This window comes from Pseudochaenichthys georgianus, unplaced genomic scaffold (assembly GCF_902827115.2).
Source record: "Pseudochaenichthys georgianus unplaced genomic scaffold, fPseGeo1.2 scaffold_536_arrow_ctg1, whole genome shotgun sequence".
Taxonomy (NCBI): domain Eukaryota; kingdom Metazoa; phylum Chordata; class Actinopteri; order Perciformes; family Channichthyidae; genus Pseudochaenichthys; species Pseudochaenichthys georgianus.
The window spans coordinates 40600-61147 of record NW_027263097.1 but is presented as its reverse complement, the minus strand read 5'-3'; the positions used below and the strand labels follow the sequence as shown (position 1 = coordinate 61147).

General features: G+C 42.5%; 1 protein-coding gene across 5 annotated transcripts in view; it reads right to left on the bottom strand.

Annotated features, from left to right (window-relative positions):
* LOC117443100 (E3 ubiquitin/ISG15 ligase TRIM25-like) overlaps positions 1-19423 on the bottom strand; it is a 29109-nt gene extending 9686 nt beyond the window's left edge. For 3 of the 5 annotated variants that reach the window (XM_034079043.2, XM_034079042.2, XM_034079039.1), the window contains exons 1-7: positions 19361-19423; positions 18262-18885; positions 12526-12621; positions 12189-12422; positions 11144-11324; positions 10893-10955; positions 10496-10660 (exon numbers count right to left, since the gene is read on the bottom strand). In XM_034079043.2, the coding sequence (XP_033934934.1) occupies positions 10496-10660; positions 10893-10955; positions 11144-11324; positions 12189-12422; positions 12526-12621; positions 18262-18885; positions 19361-19411 (1414 nt within the window). In that variant the 5' untranslated portion in view covers positions 19412-19423. The remainder of the gene's footprint in view (positions 1-10495; positions 10661-10892; positions 10956-11143; positions 11325-12188; positions 12423-12525; positions 12622-18261; positions 18886-19360) is intronic. The other 2 variants (XM_034079040.1, XM_034079041.2) reach the window with 2 other exon arrangements.
* Positions 19424-20548: the final 1125 nt, after the last annotated feature.

The following is a 20548-nucleotide window of genomic DNA, read 5'->3' as shown; positions in this document are numbered from 1 at the left end:
GTCCTGCTCCTCAGCCTATCAAATAATGTTTTGGAGCGCTAGCCAATAGAAACTCATGTGTTTCTTAGTGATATCACTATGTTACAAAAGTAAACAAAGGAGTCCAATGGAAGCGTTTCAGGGCGTGACCTTTAAACAGTCAGCATGAAGTAACACATTATGTCTGTATCTACAAGTTGTCCAGGCCGGGTTTCAGGGAAACATCCAAGACAAACACACTGATCAACGTGTGCACTGTGCCACCACCTGCATGATACCGACTGGGCCACCACACAGTGAGTACTGTTGACTTTTGGCAAGAGAAACTAAATCCACACCCTAAATCCACACCCTATATGAATCATTGTGAAAGCATGGCAAGTCAAAAATAACAAGACTTACCACTCGCTACAGTGATAGGTATGTTGTTTAAAAACCTGATACAATAAAAGCAAAGACAAGGAAATAGTTATTAAATAGCCATAGAAGCCCGGCTCCGCATCTTAGAAAGTAACTCAGCTAAAGTAAAGCCCATGTTAGCATTTGCGGACCGGCAAAATGTAGCTCCTCTTAGCCGTCCCCCGGCAACTCCCGAGCAGCAGGGAGGCTGGGTGACTGTTCAGAAGGGGCATAACGCGAAACCCGCAGGTCCCCACCAACCCGTTCACGTATCTAACAGATATTCCCCACTCAGCGAGACACCCGCTGAGAAGCCAACTCTGGTTATTGGTAGCTCTATTATGAGACACGTGAATTTAGAGACCGAAGCCTCCACAGTCACATGCATTCCGGGGGCCAGAGCGGGCGACGTTGAGGCGCATCTTAAACTGCTGGCTAAAGATAAACGTAAATACAGTAGGATTGTTATTCACGTCGGTGGTAATGATGTTCGTTTAATGTGGAGTCGGTGTGTAGTCAGTGATGTACCTGAACGCGTTCAATGAACGATCGTTCATGAACGCGTTCATATTTTGGGCGAACGTGAACTGAACGTACTGTATTTCCGCTAGATGAACGTAATTGAGAACGCGTTCATTCTCAGCGCTGTATAACGGCGTTCAAAAGTGCGTTCATTCTCAGCACTGTATTATAACGGCGTTCAAAAGTGTGCCAGATTTCATATGCCTTTCAGCCGAAAACCCAGTTAAAACACACCGTAAACAGGCTTCAAAAATAATGCGGAAAACCACCCAATCTGGCAACAGCAAGCTGCCTGTGACGGTACGCGCCTGTCACCCCTGGCTATCGCACTAAATATAAATATAACTAAATATATCAGACTCCTCACAACAAACAATGTGGAACCGCGGAACCGGCGAGCATTGAATGAATGAATGAATGAATTAGTATGGACGAAGCGAGAGCAGCTGCAGCAGCACTCGCTCAGAGTGAGACTCTATGGCAGGGGTGGGGAACCTCCGGCCTCCGTCCGTATACGGCCCGCGAGACAATTTGGTTACGGCCCTCGAGGTAATTTATAAACACGCAAAAATAAAAAAATGAAAGAAATCTAGACCGCAAAAAAATTAAACAAGCGAGTGCCTGTTTTTCCTGGCCAAGGTCAGGGGTCCTTGAACACAACACGAGCTCACGTGTCATCACGTGGTATATGTCTTGACTGACAGGGGTGCAGTTCTGACGGAGAGCACCAGAACGCCACTCCAGCACTTCAGAAATTGCAGTACCGATAAGTCCATACACATGCCGCAGTTTCTGCGTGTCTGTGTCTTTAGTTGAAAGCCCAGTGGCGATCTGCTCATCTGTCATTCTGATCAGACAGTCAATAACTGTGTTGTTATCATTAGCATCTGGTAAGCTAGCTATGCTAACGAATATAAGAAGCTTTGTCTACAACCAGTGAGGTAAAGGCACATCTTTATATGATCATTTTTAAAGTTATAAAAAAAATAAGAGAATAAAGTAAACAGGTATAAAATACTATATGACAGTTATTAATAAAGAAGAATACAGTTTGAAAGGGGAGTGATTTGTCAAATATCCATACATTAAAAGAAAATCTGCTTACAGTTGTGTTTGGGTGTTGAGAGATGTGTCCATAGATCTCCTAATGTTGCTCTCAAAGTGCAACAAATCTTCCCAGGGGAGCATGCCCCCCGGACCCCTCTAGAGGAGGTTAGGTCCCCCCCACTTAAACCATGTTCACATGGATAGGAAACTAAATACATTTGCACACATCTTGTGTCCATATCTTTCTGTGTTGGTGGTCACGCCACACCCTGCACGTGCATGCATACGCGAGTCATGGTGAGATATCTGGATTAGGAGGTTGCTTTTTCTTTGCACAGAATGAAATGAATGGGCTGTGATTTTAGTTTTTTTAAGCAGAGGTCAATAACTTGTACGGCCCTCTGAGGATATTGTAAACATTGCAATGGCCCATTAACATCGTACAGGAGACAAATAATAGCTCGCAGCAACGTATTGAAAAAAGAACTATAAACTATAAATTAGTTCATTTTTGAAACCATGAACTTTAGTTCAACATTTTGAATTATGAACTATGAACTGAACTAGTTCATTTTAAAATATGTGAACTGTGAACTGAACTAGTTCATGTAGAAAGTGAACTTTCCCAACACTGTGTGTAGTTATGCTAAAACAATGTCGGACACCGTAATCTTCTCTGGTCCCCTCCCCAATCTGATCAATGATGACATGTATAGCCGCATGTCATCATTTCAGCGCTGGTTGTCTTGGTGGTGCCCAGCAAACAATGTGGGCTTCGTAAATAATTGGACAGCCTTCTGGGGAAAACCTGGTCTGATTAAGAGAGACGGCATTCACCCTACTTTGAAAGGTGCAGATCTCATTTCGGCAAACATTTCAGGGCTTTGTGGACGTAATCCATGACAAACTGGAGTTGAGACCAGGAGGCAGAGTCGCAGTCTTACACGCTTCTCTGCGCTCTCTCCTAGGCAGTCACCCATAGGAATCCCGAACCCAATAAAATACCCAATATTAGCGGTGTGTGTGTCTGCCCAAGGACAATTTAAGGTAAACCTAATAGAGGTGTCATACATAATAACCTAATAAAAGTAAATGTAACAACTACTACAGTGCAACAAAACAGGAAGATTAAATGTGGTCTCTTAAACATAAGATCTCTAGCATCTAAAGCAATATTGGTAAATGATTTAATATCAGATTATAATATTGATATATGCTGTCTCACTGAAACTTGGTTGAGACATGAAGAATATGTCAGCATAAATGAGGCCACTCCACCCAGCCATGTCAACACTCATATTGCCCGAGGCACGGGCCGAGGAGGTGGAGTTGCAGCAATCTTTGACTCAAGTTTACTTATCAATACTAAACCAAAATGTAATTATACCTCTTTTGAAAGCCTCGTTTTTAGTCTTACGCATCCGACCTGGAAAACTTTGCAGCCAATCTTATTTGTTACAGTGTATCGTGCACCAGGTCCTTATTCAGAATTCTTATCAGAATTCTCTGAGTTTTTATCAACTTTGGTTCTTAAAACAGACAAAGTAATTATCGTAGGTGACTTTAATATTCATGTTGACGATGATAAAAATAGCCTTACTGTGCATTTAACTCTATATTAGATTCTGTTGGTTTCTGTCAGAGTGTAAATAAACCAACCCACTGTTATAATCACACTCTCGACCTTGTTCTGACTTATGGTATTGAAATTGAGCAACTATTAGTCGAACCGCATAATCCTGCTTTATCCGACCATTTCTTAGTAACTTTTGAAGTACTGTTACTAGACTACAAAGCATTAGTCAAAAGCTCTTGCAGCAGAAACCTATCTGTTAGTGCTATAGCCACATTTAAGGAAGAGATTCAACCAATACTTAACTCGATAGCATGTCTGCATGTAGGGGAGGAAACTTATACAAAATGTACACCACCCCAAATTGATCATGTTGTTGATAGTGCTATAGATGCGCTGCGAATAAAATTAGACTCTGTTGCTCCTTTGAAAAAGAAGAAAATAAAACAACATAGATTAGCTCCATGGCATAATGCAGAAACCCGCAAAATAAAGCAAAAGTCTAGACAACTTGAAAGGATATGGCGTTCCACTAAACTTGAAGAATCTCGTTTAATTTGGCATATTACACTCAATGAATATAAGAAAGCACTGCGTAAAGCGAGAGCAGCCTACTACTCTTCATTAATAGATGAGAATAAGAATAATGCAAGATTTCTTTTCAGCACTGTAGCCAGGCTGACAGAGAGCCACAGCTCCATTGAGCCTTCTATTCCCTTAGCACTCAGTAGTAATGATTTTATGTGCTTTTTTAACGATAAAATTGTTACTCTTAGAGACAGGATTAGTGACCTCTTGCCTTCGACCGGTATAGTGTTATCAACAGCTCCCGGAGTCGTGGGTTCTAATATTGCACTGGATGGTGGGCTGGGGTGCTTTTCGGCCATTGACCTTGAACAGTTGCATTCAATGATTCTCTCTTCTAAACCATCAACGTGCATGTTAGACCCAATTCCAACTAAGCTGTTGAAGGAAGTTTTTCCATTAATTAGCACTTCTTTATTAAATATTATGAATATGTCTTTATTATCAGGCTATGTTCCACAATCATTCAAAGTAGCAGTGATAAAACCGCTTCTTAAAAAGCACAACCTCGATCCAGAGGTTTTAGCCAACTATAGACCTATTTCTAATCTTCCGTTCCTCTCAAAAATTCTTGAGAAAGCGGTCGCAAAACAGTTGTGTGATTACTTAAAAAACAATGATTTATTTGAAGATTTTCAGTCTGGCTTTAGAACACATCATAGCACAGAGACAGCTCTGGTTAAAGTCACAAATGATATTCTAATAGCCTCAGACAAGGGACTTGTCTCTATTCTTGTTTTGCTCGATCTCAGTGCTGCATTTGATACTATCGACCATGATATCCTATTGCAAAGACTAGAGCACTTAGTTGGCATACAGGGAACTGCTTTAGGCTGGTTTAGGTCCTATCTATCTGAACGCTCTCAGTTTGTACGTGTTAACCATGAATCTTCCACGCAAACCAAAGTTAGCCATGGAGTGCCACAGGGCTCAGTGCTCGGACCTATTTTGTTCACATTATATATGCTTCCGTTAGGCAATATTATAAGGAATCATTCTGTAAACTTTCATTGTTATGCAGATGATACTCAACTATATTTATCAATCAAGCCTGATGAAATTAATCATCTAAATAAAATTCAAGACTGCCTTAAGGACTTAAAACGTGGATGACCTTAAACTTTTTGATGTTAAACACGACCAAAACTGAAGTTATTGTACTTGGCCCGAAGAATCTACGAAACAAATTATCTAAAGACATACTAACTATGGATGGCATTAATTTGGCCTCCAGTGAGACTGTAAGGAATCTTGGTGTTATATTTGATCAGGATTTATCCTTTAACGCCCACATAAAATCAATTTCAAGGACCGCCTACTTCCATCTACGTAACATTGCAAAAATCAGGCATATCTTGCCTCAAAACGATGCAGAGAAACTAGTCCATGCATTTGTTACTTCTAGGCTGGATTATTGTAACTCTCTATTATCAGGGAGTACTAAGAAGTCAATCAAGTCGCTTCAGCTGATTCAAAATGCTGCGGCTCGTGTACTAACCAGAGTTAGGAAAAGGGACCACATTACTCCTGTTCTGGCTGCCTTACACTGGCTCCCTATAGAACACAGGATAGAATTTAAAATTCTTCTTCTCGCCTACAAAGCCCTTAATGGGCAGGCGCCATCTTACCTTAAAGAACTCATTATACCCTACTGTCCTACTAGGGCATTGCGTTCCAAGAATGCAGGGTTGTTGGTTGTTCCTAGAATCTTTAAAAGTACAATGGGAGCCAGAGCCTTTTCTTATCAAGCTCCACATTTGTGGAATCAGCTTCCAGTTTGTGTTCGGGCGGCAGACACCCTATCCGTTTTTAAGAGTGCGCTTAAGACCTTCCTTTTTGATAAAGCTTATAGTTAGGGCTGATTAGATTCAGCCCCTAGTTTTGCTGATATAGGCTTAGTTTGTCGGGGGACATCTTACTTCTTCCTTCTCTCTGTCTATACCCGTGTACACTCATGTTCCGATTAACCCAGCTTCCCCAAATGTCTTTCTTTTTGGTGTCTATATACGCTGGGATCCGGAGTCATGGATGATCCTGCGGTCCTGTGTCCTGGATCGCGAGCGCTGGATCTTGAGTCGTGGCTGTGGTCCTGGATCATAGGTCCTGGATGGATATCCTCGTGGATTCATCTTCCTATTATACACACATGCATTTCCAAACATTTGGACTACCTATGTTGCAAATGTATTATCTTTTCAATTTACACACGGCATCTATTGCACGTCTGTCCGTCCTGGGAGAGGGATCCCTCCTCTGTTGCTCTCCCTGAGGTTTCTCCCATTTTTCCCTTTAAACTGGGTTTTCTTTGGAAGTTTTTCCTTGTACGATGTGAGGGTCTAAGGACAGAGGGTGTCGTATTGTCATACTGATATTCTGTACACACTGTGAAGACCACTGGGACAAATGTAACATTTGTGATATTGGGCTATGTAAATAAACATTGATTGATTGATTATTATGGGGAGCAGAACACTCAGAAAAAGTCCTTGTGTTTTGTTTCCTTAATGGGGATCGTGCCCTTGGATACCCCAAGAGAGTCAGAGGTCCACTTTCCATATGTTCTCAAAATCTTGTGGGAAACGGTTAGTATGCAACATAAACTGACATTAGTGATGAGATTTTTTGTAGAAAAGCGAAATATAATTACAATGGAAATTGTGTAGTCTCTGTCACTCCATAGTTTTGTTCAGTGTCCTGGGTTTTATTAGCTACTCTCTGTTGGAGCTTCTCATCATACTGTTGCCATATTGTGGGGCCCACAGTCATATATTGCCTGGTAATGGACATGACACTGCATTATATTGCAAAAGCACTTTGTATTTTTCGGTGTTTAAAAATGTAATTCTCCAACATATTTCCATTTGCAATGCAAACTTTAATATTTATTAGGTGAAATTATAGTTACAAGGAGTAAAGTTCACAAAGGCACAGCCTGCAGCTCAGGGGTCCCACAGGTGGAACGCAGAGGGGGTAAAGGTATCGCCTATAAGACCGTGCCGCATTCAGGTTGTGTTTTATGACCTAAGTTATGAAAATATGGATTGAAGTATTGGGATGTATAATGTATGTAAACGTGCGACACACCAGCGGTAATGCAGATAATGTATTTGTATAGTACTTTATCTTAGTTTTGCCAAGTGTGTCCGGTGTGTTACCTGCTAGCTGGACATGGACTAACTCCTGTACTGTAACCACTTGTAACACGTCTATGATAGGGCCAGGTTCTCCCGCCAACAAAATCAGTTTTACATTTATATTGTTTTAAATGTTGCACTTTAATGCTACCATCTATAGCGTGTATTACTGTATAGACCACTAGTTGAACTACTTAAAACAGTTTGTTAAGGGGATTGTATACAACAGGGAACGGAGTCTCAAGCTGTAATGGCGGTGAGTAGACCATTTCATATTCATTTGATCTTCTGCTGCTTATTGCGTAATGTCGCTCGGCATGGTGTGAACTTGTTTTCTGCTGTGATCAGCGGTTAGCCGTGTGTAAAGGCCCTGACACACCAAGCAGTCACCAGAGGACTAGCCGACGCTGAAGTCGGCTGTTGCCTGGCCGTGTTCTCCTGCGTTTTGGCCATGTGTCGCACGGGAACACACCGCACCGACTTCAGTGCGTGAGTGGCAATAACTCTCCTTACCAGCAGGCGGCGGTAGTGTGTATTCGTCATTCAAAAGAGGCAACAACCGCAAGACAGAGAAGAAGAAGAGTATCTTTTCTCCGTAATATCATACAGAGCTGGCCTCTCCTGGATCAAGGTGATGAGCAGGTCTTCGTTTGCATCATTCCAGATCGCCATGATGAGATGAAAATGAATAGCAGTCTGTGTGTGCCTTCTTAAATCGTTTGTTTACGTCCCTCACTTCCGCTTCGCTTCTCATGCACTGATTTGCTAGCTGAACAGCCAATCAGAGTGATTATTTGGTCCGACTGCCAGACCCGATGCATGGCCGATTCAACATGTTGAATCGGCCATGCATCGGGTCTGGCAGTCCAAATAAGGCGTGTCACGGTCGACGGTGCGGGACACACCAACCTGACTACGGCGCCGCGAATGCCCGACAGCCTCTGACGGCCTCTGACTCCCAAAATCGGGTTGGTGTGTCAGGGCCTTAAAGAGCCTGTGACACCATCCCAACAACTGTTGTGCAATGAAATATTGGGCTACTAGTAATCTCGAACCGTCAGTTTAAAAAGAAAAAGCGATACCGTTTCGTTAAATATCAATAATTTCGAACATCGCGGGGAAATTCCTTCGACTCATTTTGAAGTTTTTGGGGAAGCCGGAAGTGACGTCAATGCGGGAACGCTTCGAGAGCCAAACACGGACAAAGTGTGTTGTGTCATGCGTAGAAATGGTGAATTACTGAGTTTAGGCACGTTAATAACGTTTTAATGAAGTTGACTACAGTATATTCATATTTGTCAGTGCTTTCATGTCAATTCGGCGACATAAACATAAATGATCGTGGTGAAGATGATGGTTACATTAGGATTAAAAATCGTGAGTGAGCGCTGCTGAATTTCCTCCCGTCGGATGTGATATAAAAACAAATCGATTATTTTTGTGGTTATAAACTCAAGTGGATGAAACTACATTTATTAGTGCTTTCATGTCAATTCGGCGAACATATGATACATTAAATGATGAGTGAGGATGATGATTAAAAATCGTTTGTTTGAGCCGGTCTGCATTTACTGATGAGAAAACAAACCGATGCTTTTTGTAGTTGTAGTACACCAACGTGGATTAAACGTGTGGTTTTTTACCACAATGTTGGGGAAATTAATGGATAAAATGCACGGATTATTATTATTATTCCCACTCCGATCGGGACACTAGGTCCACCGTTTCCCCGCAGCGAGGCTCCCCCCGTTGACAGTTTACGTGGGCTGGGTGCAGTGGCGGACTGGCCATCGGGACGAATCCCGATGGGCCGGTACCGAAGTGGGTCGGATAAGTAACTAGCACATCCCCCATAGGCGGCGCGTGAGGCTCAGGTTTGAGAAGGCTAAATAACTTCTTTTACCTGACGCTGCCCGCCTCCGGCGTCTATAGAAAAGAGATCACTCAGTGTGCGGAGTTTAAATCTCTCAAGTCATATTACAGGATAAAGGAAATACAGTTTAAACTGCCGTATGCAGAGAAGACGCCGACGTGTCGCACTTATCATTCATATTACATCATCAATCAGATCATCGATCATATAATATCATAATATATCATATATTTCCTTATCTGAGTCAGCTTCTCCAGCCTCATCTGGCCGTGCAACACTCACAGTGTCACAGACTGGATGCAGAAGTATTATTTAACACATTATGTTGACGAAACACTCGAGACAAATGTAATTAAAGTCAGATCCACTCGTGTCTTAGACGTGAACGCGCTCTCAGCAGGAGAGAGAAACCCTGGCTTGATTTACCGAGTTGATAACCAGCGTCGTAGGACCGCTTAGCGAGATCTCGTTTGTTAGTTTGTTGTTAGTTTGTTTGTTACTCAAACATATCCAGGGTCTGTTGAACTGGCTTCGTAGTACAGGGCACAGGTGGCTAGCAGCGCTAATGTCAAAGACACAGACATTATACATTATATTTGTATTTTACATCCCCCACTCCCCCCGTTGACAATTTACTAGCGGTACCGAAGTGGGCCGGTCGAGAGTCCCGGGATGATTTGTAGTCCCAGTCCACCACTGGCTACATGACCATATGATCGCCCATATTGACGCACCTCATTCCTAAACTTAGAAGATACAACATAAACCGATCCTTCAGCCTCATATGAGCTCTCAGACACGTTCAACATTAACCTGTCATCGCTGTCTGAGCTTGCTGCTGTGTGCGCCGTCGTGCGTTTACATCTGACTGTATATATATAAAGGTTTACATGCAGATGCTGGGATCCTGGACGGTGCAGCTGGAGCGCTGTGCCCGCAATGACGTCACCCATCATTTGGCGGGACTTGAAGAATCCGCGAGAAGATCCAGAAAATTGTCAACATTGAAGGCAGACTAATGGTTATCAAAGTACAAATATCCAAAATCAGTTCAGTAACGGTTTTCAAGGGGACAATATGTACTCAAATTGATGGGTTTGGATGATGGGGGAAAACCGTGTCACAGGCTCCTTAAGGCCCAAGCAATGCTGTTGCTCATGTTTTTTGGTTTTGAACGTGTGCCTTTACGCACAAGCTCGTGCTGATGTTTACCTGTGTTAGTGGTTTGGATGTTGCTGTTTGTTTGTGAGCGATGTGCGTCTCTACGCAATGTTATTGTAATGTATGCCGCCCCCACATGACGGCAAAGTGAAGTAAACAGATTTTATTGGTGTACATTTTTAACGTGAAACAACATTGTGTGTATGATTGTATCTCACTCACTTGTCTGTTGTCCTGCCATGTATGGAGGATTACAATGCCAGCCTGTGTGTGTGCCCATAAAAGAATGAATGGGCACATTAAAAGGCATGAGTACTGGCTGGATGGGTGGACGACCCACACTGTGGGACCTCGGCGCCCTTCTCTGCTTTGGAGGCTTGGTTACTTCTGAAACAGGTCAGAAGACATTTTGTGAACCCACAGTCATGGATTAAAATATGTTCCTTATTGTTTATTAACACTTCAGAGATTCAGTAAGCACAATACACACATATTGACTAGAAGATATCCACACATGTCTTTTTGTATGTGAATAAGAGCTAGGACGTGCACAGTGTGTGTGTGTATCCAACACATGACAGATGTGTTATCATAGGTATCATTATAGAGATGAACATACTGTCTTCCGGCTGAGATCCAGTACTTTTAGTTGCAGGTCCTGAGACGGCCTCTGCTTGTTGCTCTGTGAACATTGAATGGACTGCATTAGTACGTCTCTGTGGTCATGGTTACACAAGGGACAGGTGTTTTGAATACTCAGAATGTCAAATTGTTCCAGAACACCAATACGATTTGCATTTGATCTCGAACAAAACTCGACAGGATTGACTTAATTATCATTTTATAATACATCACAACATATAAATGTACCTGTGTATTCACCTGGTTTAAGTGTCAGCAGTCGGGCCTCAACAGGCTGTTTGAGGATCTCTGCCAGGTGCTGCTTCAGAGCAGCAGAGCAGGCTTGTGACGCGGTCACCTTCTTAGAGTCCAGGTTGACTTGAGGCATGTGAGGGTCAAACTTTACAGCCTTCGGTAAGTTAAATGAAGCCTGTGAGGAACAAGGGGAAACTAGTAATGAATGGATGAGTTTTTCCCCAAGTCTTTCAAAACATGGCTTTAGGTGTAGGGTAGCACAATGCATTGCTCTTTTTTAACAATCACGATGATGCAAGTACGTTTTGTATTTATAAACACTGGTACAAGGCCCGTTCAAAACATGCATGATCAGAACGGGCCAATTGCATCAGCTCTAGTATTGCGCTTCCTTGGGTTTCCTTTTTTTAGCAACCTTAAAGGTGGGGTAGGTAAGTTTGAGAAACCGGCTCCAGATCGCTAGAATTTGAAAATACACAACCGCAGAAAATCTGCCACTTCCTTACAGAGCCCCTCCTCCAACACACACGAACGCGCACATGACCAATGAGGGTGTTTTGTGAAATGCTGTAGTGTTTTTAAAAATGCTGTAGTGTTTTGTGAAATGCTGCAGTGTTTTCTGAAATGCTGTAGTGTCTTACACTTCAGGGCCACCGTATAACTGGTGTATGGTCAATGTGATTCATTGTGTCCGCGTTATATAACAGTGAGAGTCAGCAGTAGTGTCTAGTAATAACTGTGGTTATGAATCAAAAACGTAACCAGAGGAACCACCTTTTCTGTAATTGATTTTGAAAGAACAACAGCAAATAGGGAATTCCAACTAGATCCACCCAATCGTTTAAGCTGACCCCAACATTGCTGCAGTGTAGCCAAGTCAATCAATCAATCAATGTTTATTTATATAGCCCAATATAGCCCAATATCACAAATGATACATTTGTCTCAGTGTCCAAGTACATATGGAAAGCACTTTCCACATTTTAATTGTCATCCCTCTTTGTATATTCCATCTCATTTGTTTTATTGTAAATCTCACCTGTAGAAAGGCCATGGTTTGGGACTGACTCAGCAGGTTGTTGATGGATTCTCTGGCTTTTGTCATCTTCCCAGTATTCACAGTCAACCTCTTCATGTGGTCCTGAAGTTTCGTCTGGCCAATCTCCAGCTCGCTGTCCACCTCATGTTGGGCGTTCTGTTCTTCTTGGACCAACATATCCCGGATCTGCTGATACACGGCTGCCAATGCTGTCTTTCTTGTTGTGGCTGCATCCTAGGCATACATATACAGGAACCAGTTAAAAGGCAAATTGGCAACATTTCCATTTGTAAAGGAATTAATTAATTTATATTGTTTGGCAAACTTGAAAAAGTACCTTCAGCTTGCTCTGCGTGTTATTCATCTGAAACATTAAAGTCTCTGTCTTCTCAATCTTTCCATTCAGCAAACCCAACTTTTCTCTGAGGTCGGACTACAAAGACAGATGTGAAACATAGCTTCAGTACACTGCTTCAAAGGAAGGCTTTTTCAGCACCAAATGTCACCTTCATTTCATCTTTTTAAATGTTTATATTTTTCTCTAATGACCAATTTTGTATATACATATATTTTTTCCCTCAAAAGAAACAAACTAATCTTTTGATATACTTAAAAAAAAAACAAGACAAAAAAAGCCATAATGCGAGTCTCATATGCTCTTATTTGTATGTGAGAAAAAAGGCAACAAATCCCAGACAATGATGAAAATAATAAGAAAGTAGAAACAAATAATTTTAAAGATTTAAAGGTGCTAATCAAAATATAGGGAAAAAAAGAATATAACAGAAGTACTAACATTAAAAGGTAGAGGAAATCTGATTGTAATACAGATAAAAAAAGGGGCAGTAGAGTATCATCCTAACGGCCCGTCCACACACAGGCATGAAAAAAATCTTTCAAAGCTTCGCCCATTCAATGGGGTGAAGTAGAAGATTTTGAATCTTCGCCGAACTGCATTGTGGGGAGCGGAGCATGGCTTTGCAAGCATCGTGAGCATCAAAAGTTGAGCAATGTTCAACTTTTGATGCTCCCGATGCTTTCGAAGCTGGCATCAGCCAATCAAATCCCATTTATACAAATCCCGCCAGTACAAGCGCTAGCCAATCAAACCGCGTGCAAGCTGGGAGAGTCAGACCGCAGTTCATTTCCTCATATTCCAAAAGAGAAATTACGGTAGCAAATCACCCGGTTCTTTACGACCAGAACTATTTACCGGGATACAAACCGGAGGGAGGGAGGTGGCAGAGACAGTGGGTGAAACTGGTAGGTTTTCGCCTGTTTGGGGAGTTTATATCCAGTTTACTTCGTTTTAACATTGCTATTGCTTTGTATGTCGGGGGCGGGAGATTTATGTGATTGGTTGTTGGTCGCGTTGCTCGCAAAAAATCGCCAAGCTTCAGACACGCCCAGCATCAAGATTTTTCAAGATTTTTTTCATGCCTGTGTGTGGACGGGCCGTAAGAGCTCTCCTTACTCCGCTCCATGAAAACACACTTCTATAAGAGCCAAGAAAAGGAGAGACAAGGAACAAAACAAAACAATAATTACATCTTATGTCCGGTTTTATGTATTTGTTGTTACAACAGTCTACGAAGTCTATAACATACGTTATTGTTTTCTTTCTTGTATCCTTTACTTAGTTAACTACTGAGACTTAGAGTATAATGTGTTATAGAGACTGATTATTTAATTCCTTTGACTGTACGGTAGGCTATGTGTAGCTAGTAGGGCTGAACGATTAATCGATTTGAAATGATGCGATTATCAAATCGCAAAGCCTGCGATTTTTTTAAACCATTTTTTTTTTTTTTTCTTGTGTGTCAGTCATCCACACCAATCAGAAGTGCTGTGCTCCACATGTACCAGCCATTGTTAACCAATCAGAAGTGGCCCATGATAGAAGGTGATAGACAGATTGATCCAATCACCTGCCAAGTGCTTCTGAAAGTGCCTGCCCTTTCCAAATGGCTTCCAATGGAGCTTTAGATGGTTTGGTGAAAGCATCTGAGTCAGGTTAGTAATGCTCCATCACATGTTTCTATTACAGGGAGAATCTTAAACTGAGGCTGCGGCCACACGAGGACGAAAACGGTCGTTTGCGTTACTGTTTAGTGTCATATAGACCGTTCGGCCACACGAGGACGACCGAATACGGCACTAAACGACTGAGGAAACGATAACGGGTCCCAAGGTGGATAGAACGGCATACGCAACGCTCTGGGGGGTCCAACGGCTCCGTGTGTACGCCCTATACGATCATTTTCTGATAATGATGAGGCAATAGCCCCGCCTCTCCCCACCTCTGCTGCTCACCCCCGCGTCAAAGTAAACTGCACCCTGAATTCAGATTATTTATCTTTCTGTCGATATGGACCTACACGCGAGTGAAGTCTAATCTGACAGGACGGAGACACGCAGCTCTGCTCACCTGCAGCTCCTCCCGCTGCAGCAAAACACACACTTCAAGTCAGATCATCACCCTTAGCTATTTTAATTACCTCTCAAAGTCCCTAAACTAGTTATAAATATGTTTATTTTTACTGTCGGCCGGGTCACTCATTACTGGATCAGCTGCCGCATGAGACACACTGACGCTGTCCGAAGAGAGGGAGGAAAAAGAGAGGCTCCGTGTATTTTATTATTATATTATATAGAGTCGTTATTCATTTGTTTTAAAGCTCAATAAATAACAAGGAAGACCTTTGACCGGCACTTTTATCATTTTGTCCGGAAGATTTAAACTTTAATACACGTTGACTGGCGAAAAACTCTGCCCGGTTCCCTCGGCCCCCACCGCGGAGAATAAACAGAAGGGCAACCATGACAACCTTCTTCTTCGCTGCTTTTGTGGAGGAAGTTACAGCGCCACGTACAGGCTCCTGCATATGTACTGCAGCTTCTCCAGCGGTTGGAGCTAAACGGAGCGGTCTCATGTGGACAGACACTATCCGGATAACTATTGCGTGTGGACGGAAGATTTTTAGCGATTGCGTTTGCGTTAATCCTATGCGTTTAGCCGTTTTCGTCCTCGTGTGGCCGCAGCCTGAAGCTTGACTTTAAAGCAACCCAACGGAAGTTTCATGTAAGTTTAGTTCTTTCACTCGTAGCTCGGGCTGCGGGGGTGCTAGAGACGGGAGTACGTTGATACGACCTTCCTAGCCGGAGACATGGCCGCATTTTACAATAAACTTCCGGTGGGTCGCTTAAAAACAAATATCGGAATTCGAATCGCAATCGCAATATTTGTCAGAAAAATCGCAATTAGATTTTTTCCCAAAATCGTGTAGCCCTAGTAGCTAGCTTAGCACATAAGCCGCGTTCACACTGCGGTACTTTTCCCACAAAGGTTCATGCGAACTTAGTTCATGCGAACTCTTTAGTTCGCATGAACTAAGTACAGATCGCGTTCACACCAGAAAAAGTCCCTGGGGGTGGATTAGGCAAATGAAGCCGCTGACGTCACTTCTTCTTCTTCTGCTTTGGGTTTACTGGCAGGCCGCAAGCCACTTCACGGCGTATACTGCCGCCCAAAGTCCCCGGCCGGAAGTCCCCGGAGTTGGGGACTGGCTTCAGTAGAAGCTGCTGGGAGTCCCAGCAGCTTCTACTGAAGCCTTCCGAGTAAATCGCCAGAACGCCGACACCTCCTGATCTCCACCGCTCCCATGTTTTATTTTGTGTTGCCATAAGTTAGTCTCTCTGCGTTTCTGCGCTGGGCTAATGCTAATGCTAATAATGCTAATGCGAGGATAATAAAATGGCGGCTTCACAAAACTTTTTGGGAGTTTTACGGGGCGTGGTTTGCAATTCGCCCAGCCAATCAGAAATATAGCTCTTTTCTCAAAAAAGAGCCGCTCGAAAGTCCCTGCTCTCTAGCAGGGACTTTCGAGGGGGTAAAAAGGTTCGCATGAACTACTTTTAGTACCGGCTCTTTTTGGTGTGAACGCGATCATGAACTAAGTTCGCATGAACCTTTGTGGGAAAAGTACCGCAGTGTGAACGCGGCTATAGACAGGAAAAAGGAGGAGCCGCTAACCTGGCTAAGAGGACAAACAAACTCAGCTTATCAGCACATATCGCTAACTTATTAACAGGTTATATTATAGAATGTAAAATGTGTCTTGGATCTTTACCTTATTACCTGTCACTTTAACTGCTTTATAGTTCATTCTTGCATAATTTATTTTGAAACAAGCTGTTTACCAATAATGTTGTTCTTTTTAATACTCTATTTAGGTACTGTCTGTCTTTGTGACTAGGCTGGCTGAGTCCGTCTGTCTTTATCCTTAGCTATAAGCTAACATTGTGTGGGTTTATATATATGTATAGATATGATATGTATAGACAGTGGTGACTGGTCATTAGGGGCAGGTGGGTCACAGCCCCACCTAGTGTCAGCAGAAAGTATTAAAAATACAACAAAATGCAAAATTAAAAAAGAAATTTATATATATATATTTAAAGATCATGTTTAATCATCTGATTCGTCTGTACATTGTTGTTTTAGTCTGTGTTATTCTAATTAGTGTCATCAGTGTGTGCCTATTGAGCTGTTTAGAGCCATGTGGGACAAAACCTGATCATGCCCCTCCCTCTCACTGGGTGTTTCTCAATCGCGAGTAAAGCTGCTTCAGAGCCACTATTTCAAGCATACTACGCCATCGAGTGCCGCCGAAGTACTGTTCCAATCTCCAGCATACTTGGAAATCTACCGAGCCCGGCGTACTTCGTAGCGAGACATTTCGAGGCTGCACATGTGTAGACTCCGCGGTCTTGAAATCCCCACAATGCTTTGCGCACGGACCAATTTCCCCAAATCTGTAGCGGAAAATGTAAGGCGGGGCCTCTCATATGACGCACACTTGCTAGCGTGTTCCACTCTTCGTTTTCCGAATGCCAGGAAGTATTCTTGCCTCGCTTCTGAAGCAAGATGCTCGGCAGAGCATACTCGCGATTGAGAAACACCCCCAGTCTAAGTGAACGGTGACTGTAACTACACTGCGCATGCTCAGAGTATTGTCCTAATGTGTGTGGCAAAAAAATAATGACCATAGGTCTCATATAAATTCAGAGCTGATTGGCTGTAAGTATGTGTGCCGCGAAAAGTGTGGTGTGTGAAGAGGAGATGAGAGAAGCGTCCTAAAACCCGGAAGTAAGCTGCGCATGGCTTCCCTCCACAAAAAAGCAATGAGATTTCTCCATAGGATTTTAGAAAATAGCTCCAAATAAGATCTGTGGGAAACGTACCTGTTAGATAAATGCACGTTTTGTTCAGCCGGATAATATCCACATGTCTACCCTACTTTTTTAATCATAAATCTATCGATTAGATTTATGATAGACTTTTGAAACTACAAGAAGATAAGGAGGACTTTTACAAAAAAGTAAGAGATTTTTGTCCAGAAGGTTAGGCAAATGGACTTCATCTTCAAGTCAAGGTAAGACTGCAATTTTATAGAAAATGGGATCTTACTAAGAGAGAACAATTCAATATTTACATAATAAAATTACATTTTTTGGGTATCCTTCTGTTGAACTGTCTGTTTAAAATTAATCGAAGCATCAGACAAAAAAAGCTTTTGAAAATAATATTATATTTTATATTTTTATTTTATAACACTGTCAGTGCCAGTGCCTCAGCAGCCATGAACCTCACTGCAGAAGCTTATAGACATCTAAGTTTGTTGTGCCCCACCACTTTTGTACATATAAAAACGCCACTGTGTATAGATATCTATATATATATATATATGTGTGTATATATATGTATATATGTGTATATGTGTATATATGTATATGTATAACTATATATATATTCCTTTCATAAGCCCAATTAGCTTCTATCAGGGGAATACCAAACAAACACACACACACACACACACACACACACACACACACACACACACACACACACACACACACACACACACACACACACACACACACACACACACACACACACACACACACACACACACACACACACACACACACACACACACACACACACACACACACACACACACACACACACACACACACACACACACACACACACACACACACACACACACACCTCTTTCAGGTTCCTCTGCTCCTCCGGGGACATAAAGGAGCAGCCTTTGTGGACCAGCTGGAGGCAGAGGCTGCAGATGGGACGGCAATGCTGGCTGCAGAAGAGCTCCATCAGCTTGTGGTGGTCCGGGCAGATGCGCTCGGACAGGTCGCCGACAGGCTCACTCAGCTGGTGGACTCTAAATGTTGGGTTTTCCCGGTGAGGCCGCAGGTGCTCCTCGCAGAAAGAGGCCATGCAGGTGAGGCAGGTCTGCGCCGCTTCCGCTTCCATACATGTATCACAGCGTATGACATCCTGGCTCTCCGCTTGGCTGTCCTCTGCTGTCCCCAGGTCGGCCTCGCTCTTGGTCGACCGCAGGTTGAAGGTCTCCACGACGGTGCTGAGGACAGTGTTTTTCTTCAGCTCCGGTTTGGTGGGGAAGTGGGTCCGACACTGAGGACAGCTGTAGGAGTCCTTCCAGCTGGCGAGGATGCAGTCCTGGCAGAAGTTGTGTCCGCAGGGGATGGTGACCGGGCAGTCAAAGGGATACAGACAGATGCTGCAGCTCAGCTGTTCCTCCAGACTCAACAGAGAAAACGGACTCTGGTCCATCGCCGCCATCATGAAACTCCAGTGGGCTGGGCTCTGAGTTGCGAGGGAGAAACGAAACTTAACTTTTCTATTTCAGGAACAACAAGTGGCCTAACAGAGTGTTTTCCACAACAACATGATGTTCTTAGTGGCGTTTCTACAGTCTGTCTATGCAAACATTTCCAGGGGGCCCTTCCAACAACAGATTCATCTACATAATTATTATTTATTTAAATAATCTGACATAAAAAAAGAAATAGGCCTATATAGCCTATATTCCAAATGTAAGAAAAAAACAAAAAAAACATACATTATATATATATACAAATAAAAACAATTACAACCTATATATATCTTTAAAGTTGTAACATTGTAAAAAAAAACATCAAGCTTTCACTGCAACAACTCTCAACATACAATCGATCATCTCACAATATTCCTGTTATAGAAATAAATGTGTAAACCAAGAAACACATAATATGTATCTGAACAGGTCGTAGGCCTATGTCTATACACTACATTTATTTACCTCAACATACCTGCTCCGCTGGTGCAGCTGACTAAGCTCTCTGGGAAACATTCAGGCAATATAGTGAGATGGGTCTGGCTGCAGACCGCAGCAAGGAGGCGGATCCTATAGGGGCGTTTCCTAACTTTTTTGATCCAATAGCAACTTAAGGGATTCCAGCTGCTTTTATAAATCCTCGCAGAAGAAGTCATTGTTCTAGTGATGGGATTTCCGGCTCTTCTTGGTGAGCCGGATCATTTGGCTCGGCTCACCAAGAAGAGCCGGCTCTTTCGGCTCCCAAAGGGCTCTTCAGTTTACCACATATTATACCTTTTAATTAAATCAAATGTAGCCCTGTTTTGACTAATGATTTATATGTGTACACATATATCACTTAAATTATTCAAGACATCCTTTGTACTGAAGTATTCAAAAGTAAAAATTACATGTTTAATATAAATTATTTGCTGTGGCCAATTGTTTTCATTGCATTTACAGACCCGTGTAACTCTCTGATACCACCCAATGAATGCATTGACTTGCTTGTAGAACCACGCTACACAAAACAGATAGCAACACCTATAAAAACTATTTTTAAAAAGGGGCTACTGTATCAACCTATATAAAGTATATAAATATAGTTTTTCTCCCTGCAGGAGAGGGGAGCGTGCTTTGAGATCAGCTGCTAGGCTGCAGCGGGGAGAAGAGGGGGACAAAAAGAGATCTCCGTCCTCCGTGTTTTATTCTTATAGAAGTAAGAAGAGAAGTAATGGGGCAGAAACCCTCCTTTTTACGCAGCGGTCCAGACATAGACATCATACGGCGACACATATGCAGTTGCCAGTTACTTTTGGCATTAGGGCAGGGATATCTTTCAAGGTTTGACATAATGAATTGTGCTACTTTTAAAGCAAGCAACGATGTTTTCAAATCTGTAATCAAAAAGCTCCTCAAAAACACTATAGAAGCAGTTCCTGCCGTTGTTACGTTAGCTCAAACAGTAACAACGGACTACTTTTCTTAGCGGATGCATGTCAATTTAAATCAATACATAAAACAATTTTTTAAATCAATAACATCTTTTTCTAAATCCATAAAAGCATTTCAATTATTATTGGGAGTCATGTCGTTACTTTGTTGAGAATGTGGCCATGTGTAATAAGCGGGATAATGTCCACATTGCACATTGCATAATGTGCCTTCATGCCG